The sequence below is a fragment of the Pseudopipra pipra genome, chromosome 7, assembly GCF_036250125.1.
Source record: "Pseudopipra pipra isolate bDixPip1 chromosome 7, bDixPip1.hap1, whole genome shotgun sequence".
Taxonomy (NCBI): Eukaryota; Metazoa; Chordata; class Aves; order Passeriformes; family Pipridae; genus Pseudopipra; species Pseudopipra pipra.
The window spans coordinates 12,117,966-12,136,295 of record NC_087555.1 but is presented as its reverse complement, the minus strand read 5'-3'; the positions used below and the strand labels follow the sequence as shown (position 1 = coordinate 12,136,295).

The 18,330-nt window shown below is 39.5% G+C and overlaps 1 protein-coding gene across 7 annotated transcripts in view; it reads left to right on the top strand.

Moving 5' to 3' along the window:
- Positions 1-18,330, top strand: part of ALS2 (alsin Rho guanine nucleotide exchange factor ALS2) — a 56,439-nt gene extending 38,109 nt beyond the window's left edge. For 4 of the 7 annotated variants that reach the window (XM_064661966.1, XM_064661968.1, XM_064661969.1 and 1 more), the window contains exons 14-34: positions 487-618; positions 833-961; positions 1,273-1,343; positions 1,700-1,766; positions 2,041-2,243; positions 2,378-2,443; positions 4,153-4,251; positions 4,773-4,937; positions 7,256-7,367; positions 7,666-7,743; positions 7,863-7,996; positions 9,978-10,166; positions 10,430-10,547; positions 11,040-11,197; positions 11,861-11,983; positions 12,494-12,670; positions 13,116-13,161; positions 14,568-14,629; positions 15,246-15,395; positions 15,751-15,847; positions 16,830-17,560. In XM_064661966.1, coding sequence (XP_064518036.1) covers positions 487-618; positions 833-961; positions 1,273-1,343; positions 1,700-1,766; positions 2,041-2,243; positions 2,378-2,443; positions 4,153-4,251; positions 4,773-4,937; positions 7,256-7,367; positions 7,666-7,743; positions 7,863-7,996; positions 9,978-10,166; positions 10,430-10,547; positions 11,040-11,197; positions 11,861-11,983; positions 12,494-12,670; positions 13,116-13,161; positions 14,568-14,629; positions 15,246-15,395; positions 15,751-15,847; positions 16,830-16,868 — 2,415 coding nt within the window. In that variant the 3' untranslated portion in view covers positions 16,869-17,560. The other 3 variants (XM_064661971.1, XM_064661972.1, XM_064661970.1) reach the window with 2 other exon arrangements.

Genomic DNA, 18,330 nt, shown 5'->3' with positions numbered 1-18,330 from the left:
ATCTGGCAGCATTGCTGTATTACATGGCTGTAATACTCTACTACAAATACTACATATATATTTTAGGTAGACTATTACCACCCATTTAGTATGTAATTGCTTTGTTTTGAAATAAAAGATGACTAAACAGGAGCGGTAACTACCTGTACGTTTAGCCCAATGTAGTAATTTAAAATATTCTCCTGCAATTGTTAGCACTATTAATGCTACAGCTTGTTAAGCTGCAAGAAGGTAGATCATGTAATTGTGTATTAACCATTCTATTTGTAACATTCATGGAACTTCTTGTGATTTTTAAAAACTTGTGGCACACCAACAGAACACGTGCCACAAAATAATTCAGTCTCCTCTGTTTATTAACCAGACCAACTGTGATGTATTTAGTGCTGATTTAATAAAATGAGCTGTTGTGTTGCAGCTTGGTCAGTATTGTTGGTACAGCTGTTCAGAAACACTCTCAGGTCTGTCTTACCTTGTGCCCTACAGGCATCTCCAGAATACCAGAAGCTACAGGATTCTAGTTCGTGTTACGAGAGCCTTGCTGTCCAACTTAGTAGAAAAATAAAAGAAGCAGAATACACACTTGGCTTCTGGAAGACCTTTCCTGGGAAAATGACGGTATGATGACAATTGTCAGTCCATTAGCATCTTGAATTTCTGTTACTGAAGCTGCTGTCCCAGTTGCACTTCTCAGTTTTCTAATTGGTGTTGCTGTAGTACTCTTTAGAAATGAAGAGTTGGGCCTTTACTCTGAAAGACAAATAGCACTGACCTTAAGTCACAATCAGTGAGAAGTAAGATTCTGTAATTTTGTTTTTCACTCTTCCTGTAGGATTCCTTGCGGAAGCCGGAGCGTCGTTTAATCTGTGAAAGCAGCAACCGGGGTTTGTCTCTACAGCACGCTGGAAGATTCTCTGTAAACTGGTTTATCCTCTTCAATGATGCTTTGGTACATGCTCAGGTAAGATAGCTTGTATCCAAGGAACAAAACCTTTTCTCTGCTTCAAACAACATGATACATTTTTCACATAGTGAAGTTTTTGCACTGTAAAAATAAATCTGAAATTATGTACTTTTTTAACATTTGATTGCCATTGCTGTGGCTGGCATGGTTTCTGCTTGCTATTTCTTGGACCCAGGGGATAGAAAGAGCCAGTAATGCTTAGCTTTTCCTGCTCCTCAAGGAAAGGAAAAAAAAAAACATTCAGAAAAAGGGTGGGGCAGGGCTAATGCATCAATACCTAATGAAATGTCCCTTCTCTTTTCCTGCAGTTCTCAACCCACCATATTTTTCCCTTGTCCACACTGTGGGTAGAAGCTCTTTCAGAAGAAGCTGGTAATGTGTGAGTATTCTCATTTGTGATGCTGAAGTAGTCATATATTCTTGGGAGAGAAGATGAGCATTTTATAACCAATTATTGTGAACTGGGACTGGAATACTGTGATCGCAGTCATCTCTACCCTTTTTTCTTGTTTCAGAAAACGTATTTCTATGTCTTAAAAAAAAGTTGTATAAACATCAGAAAGAAGAAGGGAGTTGAGAGGGAAGAGAGTATTCTTTCCTGCTGCTTCTTTTTACTGCTGACTTAGAGGGAGTGCTAGCTGGGGAAGGGGAGAGAAGATACAGTACTGATGCTCTAAAAAACCTTGCTTTTTCAGGATGGAATTTCACAGATTAAAATACTTTCCCCCCATGTAGGAACGGATTGAAGATTACAACACCAGAAGAACAGTTTGTTCTTGTTTCTTCAACACCACAGGAGAAGGTGGGCATATCTACAAATTTGACACAGCTTCAGTGATATGAATGAGGTTTTCTCCCCTACTGTGAAACCAAACTGGGAGAAGGATTGCCTAAGTATTCACCAAGAATGAAGTCTTCCTGCAGCTCGGTGTGCACGGTGCCTGGCTGTAGCAGTGCTCCCGTGCACAGCACTGCATTGAGCCGGGCAAGGAGATGATGGTGTTTGCTGTAAGGGTGAGATTCAATGCAAAGACAGGCATTAGCTAAATTCTGTGATGAACCACTTTCTGTTTCAGACCAAGTGGCTGAGGGCAATAAGCCAAGCAGTGGATCAGGCCCTTAGAGGGACTTCTGACATAAATCTATACGGAGCTGGTGGGAATGTGCCAAGACAGGAACCTCCTATTTCTCGCAGTGCCAAATACACCTTCTACAAGGACCCTCGATTTAAGGATGCTGTTTATGATGGAAGGTGGCTTTCGGGAAAACCCCATGGCAGGTAAAGCATGAATGTTAACAGTTGAAAACCAAATGAGCTGGTTGCTATATCAATAAGTAGGCTCACTCACAGAAGTTACCTGGGAAGTGACCTGATTATCTTATACGCTTGCCTGGCTTTGTATTTTTTTCCAGGGGGATCATAAAGTGGGCAGATGGGAGAATGTACTCTGGGACTTTCCGGACCGGGCTGGAGGATGGGTAAGATCCTCTCACTACTTGTGGAGCCAGAGGGCAAAAAATATTTTTTGTTGTAATTAAAGGTTTTGCAGTGAATCTTACTGACTCAGGGTTATGTACATTAATGTTGATATACAGATAATCTCTCATTTTTCCGGAGGTATGCTAGTTGTCTTCACAAAAGACTGCAGTTGCCAATGATTAAAAACTTGCTCTTTCATAAAAACTGAAACTAATTGGGGTAATCAGCTGTAGGGTGGAGGAAGGAGATGGTAAAGCAGCTGAGAAAGAATGGGGGGGTGGGTGTCCTCTTGTAGGCAGAGGAAGCCAGTTGAAAAGTCTGCAGTCAGCTTTCTTCTGCGTAGGTAACTATTAACGTGTTGCAATGCTCTTGCACAAGTTCTGGTATTGTTTATTTTATCCTTTCAGAAAATTCAATGCCTTTCATACAACGTAGTGTTGCATCTTCTCTCATGTTTTCTTTGCTGTATTTCTGGTAGAGTAAGGGCTTAATAATTCAGCAAAGAGCCAAGTCTCGATTTCAGGGTTTGGGTAATGAAAATAAAACTAATGAGAGTATGTGATCCTGATGATGAAGATAACTAGTACAGAGGAGACTGAAAATAGGATGAACAGAAGTTCTAGACATTATCAAGTTATGTGGTTAAACAAATAAGACCACTTGAAAGTAACTTAGTTTATTACGCAGCTTTGAATTGATCTGTGGATTTCATGGCTGAAAATCTGCTTAGAGCACTGTTGAGGCTGAGAGGTTAACTTACTTCCAGAGGCATTTTTATATGCATCTTGTGAGCAGACATGTCTGTACTGGGCAGGATAAAAATGTCAGGAGTCCTGTTGGCTTCCAGATGAATTTTTGAAGTATTGAGTTGGAGGAGAAAATGAGATGTGGTCTGACTGCAGACAGCTTTTTAAAATTCCTCTTTGCCTCTGATATAATGTCAAATTATAAAACCAATTTAGAGCTTTGGTCATTTGTAACTAAGTGTAAGTAATCCTGCTGATTTTAGGGTTGTTGGACATGGAAATATTGCAAACAAATCCTGACCAGAAATGCATGTATTGGTATTTAGCTGTAATTGCTGAAATTATCAAAAGCATATACTTGTATTTCAGTGTGCACGTTATAGTGTCAACACTTAACAATAATGTGTTATTGGGGTAGACATGCTCTCAGGAGAACCTTCCTAACTTCATTTAATCTCCTCAGGAGATTAAAAGCAATAAATGTGTCTCATTTTTTGGGGGGCATATTGAAATTCTGAATAATTCCTTGCCACTCACCACTCAGCATAATTGGAAGCTAGCATCCTTTTAAAAAATATTTTCTGTAACAATATGTGTTCTCATCTCTCCCTGGAATAAAGGTTTGCTTGAATTATCAAGACCCAAAGAAAACAATAAAGGTAGAAGCAGGCTTAGGACCAGAGAAGACTGAGAAAAATGCTGCAGTGTGGTGGAGAGGGGTATATTTACAACATGCCATAATCAAACAGGAGAAAAGCAGTGTGGACTAAATTGACCTAGTGATGCTGGAACACTCACTTTCTCTTAAAAAAGTAATCTGTAACTGCTGTAGTTAGAGATGCACTAGGAATGAAATAGAGCATTGTGATTTTAGAATGGGTCTGTGATATGTATCTGCTCTGCTTTTCATGAGGTTTTATTGGCATTACAGCTGCTTGTGTTCCATTTCTGTGCACTGGCAGGTATGGTGAATACAGAGTGCCAAACAAAGCACTGAATAAGGATGACCATTACGTGGGGTACTGGAAGGAAGGCAAAATGTGTGGGCATGGAGTCTACAGGTAACATGTGGCACTTGTTGCTGTCATTGCAGAAGGGAGAGCAGAGCTAATGCTGCTTACCAAGCCTCTGTGCAGCTTTGTGACATTTCAGACTTGTGGATGTGGTTAGCTTGGCTCATTTTCTGCTTTGCTTTTGGTAGATTGCTCACGCTGCAGACTGGTACAGTGGTCTGTTATTAATGTCTGTTCTAATGTTGCTGCCACCTGCCAATAATACAGAATTCTTTCTTCTGAGAGGGAAATATATCAGCTAATGGCCACACTCGTTGTGGAGAGAGGGGGTTTAAAACAACAAAGCATCAAAAGACTTCTATCAAAGGATTGCTTTTATTCCAAACATATTTTAAGTCTAGTTCCTGCTTGGTATGGTTGTAATGCAATTCCTAGAAGGAAAATGAGAGGATTGATCTGTTTTGGGGAAAGGTGGAGGAGGGGGGAAGTACCCAATAAAAAAACCAATGAAAAGCCCCCAAACCAGCCCCCCAGCAGAACCTTAGATTCTTTTGTTGTTGTTGTTACAGCTATGCTACGGGTGAGGTGTATGAAGGGTGTTTTCAGGATAACATGCGTCATGGGCATGGGCTGCTACGCAGTGGGAAGCTGACCTCTTCCTCTCCCAGTATGTTCATTGGCCAGTGGATAATGGACAAGAAGAGTGGTTATGGAGTCTTTGATGATATCACAAGGTAATGCTTCCAGAAATCCTTAAAACTCCAGTATGACATGCAATTACGAAAAGAGTAGGAAAGGACTTGATTTGTTAGTACCAGTAATAGTGCAAGTCTCTTTCTTCTTTGTTGCTAGGCTTTGTGGGTTGATGATCTGAAAAACTGAGTCTAGAGACTGCTTTTTTGGTGTTGTTTCTGGAATAAATGTGTTGGGGTTTGCTTTGGGTTCTTTTCTGTCTTCCTTTTCTATCATACTCCTGCCTGAAAACAAGCTCTGAATGGGATGTCTTATTAAGGTATCATGTTGTGTGTGTGCTGAAAGTTTTATGAATGTCATGTGAGGAGAATTCTTTCATCTCAGGCCTCTGAGACTGGGTTGTTCAGTGGTGGATATACAGGACTCAGTAAATTTCAGCTCATGCTCAGGTTTTCCATTTACTTACTCTGTCAGTGCAATGGAGGGAAGATGCTTTCTCTCAGGGCAGAGCACTAAAATTACCATCTCAGAAAGAGAATTGCACTACACATGTACATTAAATGAACACTGAGCACAGATATATATATATGGTCTGCTTTTCAGTCACCAGTTCATTTTTTTTTTTTCTGAAAAGAGCTTTTGGTGAAAGCCCAAGGAACTGTTTTTGGTTAAACTGGACTGAAAGCCCCATTCGAAAGCAGAGTAGACAATATCTGTAGAGTGAAAGGGGGTTGTTTTTCTGGAACAGAGCTATTGTGATATATCTAGGTATTTCCTGATGTCAGTTTTGCATCTAGTCTTGCTCAGTGGTGGTGGTTGTTCTTATACTGTAGTGTCACGATGCCTCTACATACTTTCTGTAGTCATTTATTTACCTAGGACAAACTAAAGAGAGTCCAGCTTTTCTTGCAGATCCTCTCACCTCCAGAATCTGTAAATGCAGTGGCAGTTCATGATGAAGGAGTGTGGCATTTGCTTTCTACTCCAGAATTACTCAAATATGAGTGAGCTGCCCCCATGTAGTTTTCTTTCTGGTCTCAGGGAAGGATGTGTGCATATGTTTGTGGCCTAAGAATTAATTTTCTGCAGTTATTCTTCAGCCCAGACAACTAAGAAATAGCTGCAGACACTTTATTACCTGTTGTTATTGTTGCAAACCAATTATTTGAGCAAGTGGGGCCTCCAGTTTCCATCCTGGTAACTGAGCGTGCAGCATCTCTCTCTTCAAGGAGCCTTCACCCAACTGAGGCCCCCGTAGTTGGTGCGAGGAATTGGAACAGCATCCTGCTCCTCATGGTTCCAGTCAGCTGGGAGAGACCTCTGAATTTAGTTTAATGGCTGGGCTTACTCTCTTTACTATAAACATAGTTTTTCCTGTGTGCTAGAACAAAAATGCTTGGTAATAAGCAGGGTTGTATTAAGTCAGTCAGTAGTTTCCTTCTAAAAGCAAACAAAGAAGGTCTTGACAAGTTAATTTTTTGTTGCTTGGTGAAAACATCATGTTCTTTTTCAGAACAACTGCAAAAATAGATTTTTTTCAAAATATTTGGAACTTGCACTGATTTTCAAAGACTCTAGCCTGACTTCTGTGGACTTACATGCACAAAAAAGTCTGGAAGAGGCTGGTGTTTATTTGTGAGCAATCTTTAATTGTCTAATCAATTTTTTTGATATCATGACCTATGTTAGGCTGTTATACAGAAACTTGCTACAACATGATCTGTTTCCTTACAATTTTTGCACTCTAATATTTCAAAAACGTCATGTATGACTTTCTAGGTCTCCCTCTTATTCCCCAAGTAGAACAACTCGGTTTCTTTTCTTTATTTTCCTCTCAATGAGAGTCATCTGACTTCAGGTAAAAGAAATAAAACACTTTGGCAAAACGAAAGTCTAAAATGAACTTCATGTGTCTTTTCTAAATAACTGTAAAATACATCAGATAGATGCATGATGAAACTTAAGATCACCTTTCCTGTGCAACTGAAATCTTAGATAAAGCTGATCAAAGCAGCTAAAAATTTTCCCTGTTTTATATGTGTTGGAGCTCCTGCTCAGGTTTCTTGGGGTATGAATTGGGCTTAGCAGGGCTTCAGTATTGTTTCAGATCATCAGGAACACCTTGCTTGGATATGGCCAGTTTGAAATGTGAACTTGGAAAGGAAGTTCACTGTAATTATTTCTATCAAAAAGCATCTGTATTTCCATGGAGCTGGTAAAACTAGATTGACAGACCCAAAGCAAGTGCTGTATGACTCTCTCCTAATGGTTTCTGTAATGGTCAAATATGGCAGTAAAGCCAAAGAGAGAATATAAATGTACTCTTAGACTGTATTCTTTGTACTTCATTTTTCTTCAGAGGAGAAAAGTACATGGGAATGTGGCAAGATGATCTTTGCCAAGGCAATGGTGTTGTGGTTACTCAGTTTGGACTGTATTATGAAGGAGCCTTCAGCACCAACAAAATGATGGTGAGTTGGACACCAGACCCTGGGCTATAGTGACTTGTCCCCCAAGTGTGGCAGCTTTCTGGGGCAGATGAGAGTGTGTTAGGTTGTGTGAACCTTCTGTTCTTCTAACCTTCTGTTGTCCAGGCTATTAAAACTGTCTTTAAAACCATCCCTGTTTTACATAGGACTACATCAGAAACTGCTTAAAAGATTATTATTTGCTAAGAATTAGTAAGAGGTTTTTCAGTGTATCTTTAGATCTGCAGTCTGGCCTTCTGTTATAATTACTACTTTGTGTTCTTTATGATTCTTTTTGTAGGGGACTGGAATTCTGCTTTCTGAGGATGATACAGTCTATGAGGGGGAATTTTCAGATAACTGGACTCTGAGTGGAAAGGTTGGTATTTGAGTTGTCACTTGTAAACTGTTACCGGCCAAAAAAAAAAGAAAAAGTTACTTTCCTTGTAATTTCTTTCCCGGTGGATTTTAGTTAAATTTCTGTCATCTTCTCTCAAGGGAACACTGACTTTGCCAAATGGAGATTATATTGAAGGTCTCTTCAGTGGAGAGTGGGGATCTGGGATAAAAATCACAGGAACCTACTTCAAACCTACTTTGTATGAGAATGAGAAGGACAAACCTAAAGCACTGTGAGTGTTGAATAAGAAATAATTTCTCATGTTGGTTCAGTAATACTTAGGAACAGAACTATTGTCTCCTTTCAAAGGCTAGTTAAAAATATTTCTTCCAAAGAAACAAGTTTTGAAAACAATTTTCCTCTTTCCTCCTGCTCATGAAATAAAACAAGATAAAGGTCTTTTTTATAGCTATTCTTGCTTTAATTACTACTTGAATATGCAAGTAATGGCATGAAATTACAGAACAGCTGACATGCTGCTACTGTTCTGTAGCAGTTCAAATTTTTTTTTTGTTTGTATTGGAACTGACTGTTAGAACCTGAGTTTGCAGCTTCTGCTGACTCTTGAGTTACTGGAGTGGTTAAGTTAATCACAGACCTCTTTGCCTTCTGCCAGTTATTCTCCTGGCAAATTAATTTATTTAGTATGTTGTTTAATAATGCTAGTGGGGATATATTTGGACAGAGCTGGCTAAATACTACACCTCTTCCAAACAGTGCATAAGAAAATAGTAGAAAATTGCTCAGTTGCAGAAGAGCCTTGGCAAAGATCACTTTGAAAAGTATCTATAGAACCCTCTGTATAGCAGATGCGTTAGGTCAATTTGCTTAATTATTTCTGGGGAAAAAATATGTGTTTAAGTTATAAGTGATATATCTTTGGGTAGAAGAAATCTAATTTAAAGAGTTGTTGGTGAGATGTCAGTATTTGGTGGCACTGTATACTGGTTTATTAATTGCTGTATGGGATTCAGTATCTTTGAAGCACACTCTCAAATTTCAGATTAAAATGGGAAACACAGCTCTAATGTTTTCACGTAGATTACTTCTCAGGGTGCTTCCTGAAGCTTTCACTGGTAATTTCTTTTGACAGTGCTGACACCTACAACAGCAAGCGAGTTAAGCAGGCCTCCCTGCTGAACTGAACACTTGCAACTTTAGCAGCTGTCTGCTTTTTACCCCAGTAGGGAGTCTATGAATAAATGTATGTACATATTTGTGAGGATTGCTTGTGAAATAAGGGTTTCATCTACCCTTTTCAGATTCTCTTGAAGTTGAAAATCTTCTGGTATAATTTGTGAAAAGGCTTTGAGCCTACTTTTTCTGCTTTGTGAAACTGGAAGCATGGGGAAATCCAGTGTTGCTAGTTCTCACCTCAAATGTGGTAGAAGAAATATTAATGAAAGGTCTGACAATTTCTGACACTTGATTTAAATCAAGATAGAACTGTTAACCCTGACAGCATTTGTTTGTTTACAAAAGCTTTTCAAAGTCCTAAATTTCATCAGATGTCTGAGATATCTTTTTATATATGGGGAGAACAGCTCTTGGTTTTCTTATGGCTATATAGAGATCCTTGAGCATTGTCTGTCAGTGGAAAGGTGCCTGAGCTGGTTTTACTCCCTACCAGCATGTCCCTAAGGAGTCATGTAACATGGTGTGTAGATGCTATTTTAGGGTCAGAAACTGTGTATCCATCCTTAGTATTTCTTTGGGTAGCTCTGCTACTTGTACATTCCAGGAGAGTGAGATATTTGGGACATATTTGTGCCGTCTCCTTGCTACATGAATGTGTCCCGAAGTTTCTGAATGAATACCAGTGGTGAAGATAAGCACCACTCCTTTCTTGTGTCTAAGCAAACTGTTTCCTGGAAGGCCACAAGAAGTCATAAAACGAATAAAGTTCATAGTTTTCTCACATGTAGGTATTTAAAACATTTTAATTTTGTAGCATTATAATATATTACATGGATGAATATACGTCAGTTAGCAAGGGAAAAAAATAAAGGATATATAAGGTTTGTAAGGACTTATTATTTTTAAAGGTGTTAATTAAACAGTAGGCTCTAGGTTTATTCTTAATGATAAACTTGATTCACAGAGTCTGTGAAGTATAGCAACTTTTGGTAAAATAGTGTGAGATATTAGACTGACATTAGCCATGGGTGGTTGTAATAGCTGAATGTGTTTTCATTGCTATTTGATTTTAACAGACCAACTGGTCATTTTATTAGGCGAAAACTTGGGATCCTGGCAGTGTCTCCTGATGAGAAATGGAAGGCAGTATTTGAAGAGTGCTGGAACCAGCTTGGTTGTGAGAGCCCTGGCCAGGGGGACAGGTGGAAAGCTTGGGACAACATTGCAGTGGCTCTGACCACTAACAGACGACAGCACAAAGACAGGTTGGTCCCAGGAGAATGTATCAGCAAGACAAAACAGGGATGGAGAAAGAAACTGGAATCACACTCTACTCTAGACTAGACACTCTGACTGTAAAGCTTTAGTTTAAACAACAGCAAATCCTAAGCAAAATCATAACTCACTCTGCACTACAAACCCTTTCAGGGACATACTGGTGTTTAGAACTAGTTCAGTTATTAATGCTAGGGTTTTTTGCTGCTGTGTGTCTCAGTCAGTGCAATGTCTTTGTCTTTTTAAACCGCAGCCCAGAATTATTGAGCCGCTCGCATACTCAGACACTGGAAAGTTTGGAGTTCATTCCACAACACATTGGTGCCTTCACCCTGGAAAAATATGAAAATATAAAAAAATATTTGATAAAGGTATGTGACTCAAATGCTCCCATAGTAAGACATGGTAAGACATGACATCAAGCTTACTTTATAGTAGCTTTCTTTAATTCCTTCCATATTTGCACTCCTGTAATCCATATATTTGTTCATGTTTGCCCATAATTTTTTGAAGTCCACAACTAAGACTAAAATCATTGAATAACTTATGGATGCTCTCTTAAAGTCAGTTTCTGTTCAGTTACTGTTTTCATTCTTACACATTGGATCCCAGCAAAGCATCTTGAAATACTTGCTAAGTATTGCATGTTAGTTTTAAGTGTATTGGACAGATGACTAGTCCAAGTAATAGCACAAGTTCTTGCACTGTCTTGACTCCTATGAGCTGTGTTCAGCTGCCACATTTTATAATGCAAATGGCAATTTGTTAAATATAGCTAATTTTTGAGATATTTTGTAATTTTTTTTCTTAAACTTGTCTGCCATTGACCTATCTGACTGGCCAGTTAATATCCTTTATCTCAGGCTTGTGATACTCCTCTCCATCCATTGGGCAAGCTGGTGGAAACACTGGTAGCTGTGTACAGAATGACCTATGTTGGAGTAGGAGCCAATCGCCGATTGCTGCAGGAGGCTGTGAGAGAGATCAAGTCCTACCTCAAACGCATCTTCCAGCTCGTTAGGTAACGAGCCTCTAATTTCCAAGTCAGCCTACTGCTGAATTAACTAAAGATGTCTAGTGTACATACACTCCAAGTGTGCCAGCATTGTTACTTGGGTTTGGAGTTTGCTTCTTTTTCCTGAACCTTTTTAAGGAATCTTAAAAAAAAATTAAAATCTTCACACCAGTGAAGATCCTACCTTGTCCTTCAAAATGTGCCTGTAAGAAGTTCATCTTGGTTATGGATTTGCAGTTCAGTGTCTGGATATTGATGCTGTGCAAAGACAGTGTTCAAAGGGCATAGAAGACTAGCGAGGATGGAGACTCCCACTGTATTCCATAAAGTTCTTATCAACACAGATCATTCAACATGGATGAATGATCTTCCTGTGAAGGACTTGCTTAGATTCTTGAGAACAATTACAGCTTTAATTGGGTCCTGCCAATCTGAAAGCAGAAATACTCTAAATTACTATTAGAAGCCTTGTGATGTCAATGTAGGAAGGGTAACCTTGGCATTGGAAGAGTTTCTTCCAGGGAGATGGTACTGTCTGTTAGCTATGCTGTCTTAGCCCACCGTATATTATTTCTGCTGACTTTCCTCTCTCCAGTCTTGCTTTCTAATGCTGTGATATGTGGAATCTTCTTGAAATGAACTCAAAAATTGTTATGTCTTGCCTTTTAGGTTCTTGTTTCCTGATCTGCCAGAAGAGGGCAGCACCATTCCATTTGTGGAACTGCAGACAAAAGGAAGGCGATCATTTTGCAGTGGGAAATCCGATTCCAGATCAGAATCTCCTGAGCCAGGGTACATAAAGCAAAAAAAAAAAAAAATGAACAAAACAAACAAACAAAAGCTAATAAAGGCTTTATTTTATTTCTGTTCCAATTTTTTTTCTTGAGTGAGGGGAGAAAGATAAACACGTGATAGATATAAGCAGTGTTTATTTTCCCTTTGGTTCTGATGACAGATTCTGATAAGCAAACTTCCATGTGATGTTTGTTATAAGCCTTTCATCCTTGTTCCATGCACTGGTTCTTTACTTAAACCTAAATTTGTTTTTATCTGTTATGGGTAAGCAAGTTTTATTTAGGATAAGAGCACTGGGGGTAATTTGTAATCTCTTCTTAGCAGAGATACTATTTAATGGATTTGTATTTATTTTCTTACTCTTATTCCCCATAGAATAGACTCATACTACATGAAAGATTTCTTCCAATGATTATCATTCCAGTTTTATATATAATTAGGTTTTTACAATGTCTTCCTCTACAAACTACCTCTCTCTTTTTTTTTTTCCTTTTTGTTTTGTTATAGCTATGTGGTAACCAGTTTTGGCTTGCTGCTCCCTGTGCTACTGCCACGACTCTACCCTCCCCTGTTTATGTTGTATGCCTTAGACAACGAGCGTGAGGAAGACATTTACTGGGAATGTGTTTTACGTTTAAACAAGCAAACTGATTTGGCTCTTCTCAGTTTTCTTGGGGTGCAAGCGTGAGTATGCTTCAAAAATGAAACACAACTAGAAAAGGATTATGGCATGTAATTAGATAAAGCAACTAAAACAGACCCCCTATTGTCTAAAGTATTTTCTTTGATTAAACAGACCCCCTATTGTCTAAAGTATTTTCTTTGATTAAAATGCATCTAAACCTGTCTTCAAGCTAATTAGTGTAGCTGAGAAAGTGAATCAAAACTTCCCTCTTCCAAAAAGGGGAGGTGGGAGGGATGAGAAGGGGGTAAAAAACTGGCATTGCTATTGCTACAGAACCAGAGACATTTCAGATTAGACTGTTTTCTGGCTACTTGTGCTAGATGTAGTTGATCCTGTAGGGAGGGCTGTTGTGTCTCAGAGAAGAACATGATGACTTCATTTTCATAAGCTGAAAAATGCTGTAAGACTGTGCTCTCTCAGTAGAGTGTGTTGGGTTTCTTGCAGGAAGTTTTGGCCAGGAACTGTATCCATCCTTGGAGAGAGTAGAAAGGTATGTTCATTGGGCCTTGACTTTCAGTATGTTTTGCTTTTTTCAAGAAGCAATCAAAGAATTTTTGACCAGGCTTTTTGCTTAAGAGATGCTGTCTTATCTTTTCCTTAATGTGTGTCTGCTACTTAAATGCTACATTGTGGATTTAGCAGGGGTATTGGACTAGATGATGTCCAGGGGACCCTTCCAACCCCATCCATTCTGTGATTTCTTACAATAGCCATCAGTCTGGCTTTGTCACTTACTGCCTGATTTGGTAGTGAATTCTAATTCAGGAAGACATTGGCTTGATCTCCAATTATGAAAGTGTGAGAATAAAAGCGTAGCAAGAAAATTTTCAAGCTGCTTGATTAAGAAGGTTGTATAGTTACTCCTGCCTTCAATACACCTTTTCCCTCTTTATAACTTTGGCTTGTGCAAAGTCTGTAGCATGGCTTTCATCAGAATAGTTGCTGCACATGGACAAGCTGATATTCCTTGGTAGAGATTATTACAAGTTTGGAATAACCAAAGCTGCTGCTGGACCCCACCCCTGAGAATATGGGTTCCCATCAAGAAAAGTCCCCTTTTTCCCAAATCATGAAGATTCACTTGAGAAAATACGATGCAGACCTCCACTCAAACTTTAAAAGTTACAAAATCCAGCAATAACATGTTTCTTGAGCTACTTCAAATCTTCTGTATTTTCAGGTACTAGGCAAAATTCTTATCTGAACCCCCCACACTTCTGACTGGCTTTTTTTGGGTTATAGAGTAGAGCCCCTCCACTGTGAAGTACTATGTGGTGTGTCTTCTCTGAATGGTGCAGTACATGCCCTCTGCAGCCATGTTCCTTATTTGCTGGGTCATTCTTTCAGTTAAGCAGGATGTTTTCAGCCAACACATCATGTTCTTCTCTATTTCGCCCTGTCCAGTTTCTTCACTTCTGTGGATTTCTCGAAGCCTTTTTGCATCCATTGCCTACCTGCTCCATTCAGAAAGACTTAAGCCAGTTGCATATTGAGCTAACATTTATATTTGTTCTTTTCTGTTTACTCCAAACCTGAGTCTTTGGTTATTGACTGCTATGATTTTTTCCAAGTTTCAGTCATTCTAGTCTTAGAGTTCCCTCTTGATTGTTAACCATTAAGATCAGTGATTCTCAGTCTTACTTGACCTGGAAGGTATTCAAAACCTGATTCTTGTAACATACCAAGGAATTCAGTACAGGCTTTTCTCTAGTTTTAACGAAACCCATACAAAATATAGGTAGGCATGACTGTAGCATCCAGGCACATTCCCCTTTCCTTGCACTGGAAAACTGACAAAAAAGTCCTTTATGCCAGTGTTACATGATAGTCTGCTTTTCTCGTGCTGCTGAATAGGGGGGTTTCCAAACCTGCCTGATAAATCTTATGATTACACAGGTATCATCAAATACAAAAGACGCCTGCTTTGCCTCTGCAGTTGAATGTTTACAGCAAATCAGGTAATTCTCTGAAATTTGTCTTTTAGTGTTTTACTGTTCCTGCTATAGTGGTGTCTAGTTTATTTGACTGTGATCATTTACCTGTCACCTTTTTTTGTTCACCTTCATAAGAGAAGTCATGGAGAAGTTTTCCAGTTCCCACTAAAAATGCTAGGGAAGTGTAGCCTCAGAAATGTGACTGAAGGGTGTGTCCATGGGGCACCATTTAGAACCAAAGGCATAAGGATGTCTATCAAATACACGTGGGAATTTCTAAACAGCTGTGGTGAAATGACCTGTGCATGGGAAGCTTTTCTGTGCCTGTTAGCTATCCTGTTGTAAGAATTTAAGCAGCAATTAAAAAGACTTTAGAAAGGAATTTTTCCCCTTTTACCACGTTATTAAAGCATCTTAAAACTGTGAAGACAGTCTCACTTGGAGTAGTGTGCCTTGGTGTGGTAATTATAGCCTGGGGTACTACACAGCCTTGGCAGCCACGGCTGCTGTGGTGTGAATGGTCTGACTTCTCTTCTTGGGTGGGGTAGGGCTGTGCTGGCTGGCAAACTGTCTTCCTAAAGTCAGATACAGATCTCTAACTTCTTATTGTTATCCTGTTTTGCTTCTGCTCTCCAAACAGTACCACATTTACCCCAGCTGACAAGTTGAAGGTGATCCAGCAGACTTTTGAAGAGATCTCCCAGAGTGTACTTGAGACCCTTCAGGAAGATTTTCTGTGGTCCATGGATGATTTATTTCCTGTTTTTCTCTACGTGGTGCTACGAGCCAGGTAGGCACTAAGGCTGGCATCAGTCATAAGCTGAGCATAAGCAGTATGAGCACTTTTACCTGTATTAAACACTCCTGCTGCTTGTCATAGGACTAGTTGCTAGCTTCTTATAACTGGAAGTTTTCCAGTTTGACTGTTTGCTTTGACCTGAAAAAATCTTGAACAGTTTACTGTGAGATGTCTGTGACTGAGGTTAGGGATGAGCATGGGTTTTTGCACAACACCATGTACAAGAAGTAAAAAAATTTTATAATGGTGTCTTTTGTTCAACTGTTCACTTTCCTACATATGACAGGATAAGGAAATTTTATAATGGTGTCTTTTGTTCAACTGTTCACTTTCCTACATATGACAGGATAAGGAATTTGGGGTCTGAGGTGCACTTAATTGAAGACCTGATGGATCCCTATCTGCAGCATGGGGAGCAAGGCATCATGTTCACTACCTTGAAGGTATGAAAATTGTTCAGAGTTATTAAAGGCTTTCTTTGGAAATAATCAGCTTTTAGCAATGAAGATCATCTTAGGGCAATGGTATGAACATTAGGTTGTAACTTCTCAGACTTTTTAATTTAAATTTCTAGCTAGGGTGAGCAAGGAAACTTAAGGTAGAGCTCTGGATAACAACAATTGCAAGTACTGCTAATAAAATGGTGCAATGTGCAAATGTACATTATTCAAATGTAATGTTGGTTGCTATTGACTGTTCTAACTCACCTGGAGCTTGTCATTCCCCTGCAACTTAACAAGCCTTATTTCCTTTATAAAAATTGAAGTGAAGTTCTTCTTTGGAGATTAACCTTCCAGTAAAGTTTAAGCCTAACATTACATCAAGACTCTACAGGAATTCAATTTGGGAAAAAAAAAAATTAAAAATTTAGTATCACTCCACGTTTTATTAAGTACCCTTATCTTTTTAAGTATGGGAAAAGGAAGAGAATCTGTTTGGGAGAATATCCTATTGTACACTAAGACCTTCATAATGGAAATACGTTGTTTTGGTACCTCAAAACTGTTCAAACAAGTGCTTTTCAGTCTGAGTGCTTTTGAAATTCTTCACCCCTGCATCCTTGTCCTGTAAGAAAATATTTTCTTCTTTTGAGTCCTTCTGTCAAAGGGCAAAGAAGGACTTATAAGCAAAAATGTACTTCATCTTGACAAAGCTGGGAACTGTGAAAGTATTTAGAGCCTCAATTAATGCTATCTTGCTTGATTAGGAGTTGGATGTCATTTGTAACTTAGTCTCCTGTTCTTTTTGCTAGCTTACATATCAGAAGATTGACAGGTGTTGAGTGTCACTGTAGCATCACTGCTTGTAGAGAGCCTAGTCTTCTGTTTTCTTGGATAGAAAAAACATCAGCCTTTGCACGTGTGCTGCTTTATCAGGTTGCTGTGAACTGGTATGTACACTAATCTGAACTTTGTTTTAATTCAGGCATGTTACTACCAGATTCAACATGAAAAGCTTACCTAGACCATCATGTACGACCTGGCTCTGTGGGATAATCTACTCAGTGGAACTTCACTAATAACCACTTCTTCTCTGAAATGGCCCTTAGAAAATACTTGGTTACAGTTCTGCTACAGAAGAAAATATTCAGTTGTTTCTTCTGAACTTTCAGTTCTAAGATTCAAAAACTGCAGCCAGAGCCTAACTATGAAGTGGTGATGAAGTTAGAGACTTAGTTTGTCAAGTACCTGCCAAGAAGAAATACTTTCCTATGCTAACAGAAAGATTATTTACTCCTTTTAAATGAACCATGCTGCAAAAAGGCATGGCACCTACATAGAACACATGTGAAAGTCTGGACTGCATGGCTTCCAAAGCAGGGGGTTTGTTTTTATTATTCCTGGTTTGTGAACAGAGACGTTTAAAGAGAATGTTGCACCACAGAAGGCATTTGGTCTTCCTGAATTAAGTTGTTATGTTTGTTTATTTAATAAAATAGAAGTATGTTAGTATTTATAATGGGTAACCTGTAACTGTGTTTGGCTGTAAAGGTTTTGAGGCATCTGTGTTGAACAGCATTGCTGAATGCAGTATTCATGTGCTGTTGTGGAAATAATCACACTGTTATGGACTTCCCTGTTTACTAGAATTGTAAATATACAGGCAATCACCCTTCTTTCTGTTTATGAAATAAATAAGAGGCACTGACCATTTCAGATTTTGGCACTGAATGAAATGCTCTGCAGTGTTCAGTTTGATTACCCTGAGGTCAGAGGGCAAATGCTTTCTCTGGAAGCCCATGTGATAGGAGGTAAGAAGGGTGCTCTTAAACAGGTGTGGTGGGTTGGCCTTGGCTGGACACCAGATGCCCACCAAGCTTTTCTATTGCTCCCCTCCTCAGCAGCAAGCAATGTCTGACCACTTCCCGGGAAGCAGGGCTTCAGCATGCAGAGCAGCTGCTCCAGAGGCAAACTCTTGGCACTGGTTTCAAGGCCTTTCCACTGTAGGAAAGCTCCCGAGCAGTTCACTCACAGGCTGTGTTGAGCTGGCTGTGACAGCGGGTTTGGAGCTGCCACCATCACCCCTGGTCCTGCCTGCACCGAGGCACAGCCGCCCCTGAGGCACAGCTTCAAGGCTCCAGTGCTTCCTGTTTGGATGGGGGGCCCTGGGGTGTCTGTTGGCACTAATTACATGGTCTTGCTGCTTTAGGAAAGCTCCCTGTGGTCCCTCAGCACGATCCGTGGCTCCTGAGCACTGCTGGAGCAGTCACCTCAGAGACTGTAGAGAACAAGTAATTTCCCTGGGGAATTTCTGTGGATGTGTGTGTTCTTCTGTGGTTTATGGTTAACTTTATTCCAATGCCACTAGTGGATAACTAGAGTATTTTAGGTGCTGTTCTTTACAGGACTGACTCAAAAAAAAAAGGAGAGGAAAAAATAGATTACAGAATGGTTTAAGTTATGTCAGGCTGCCATAGATAATGCTA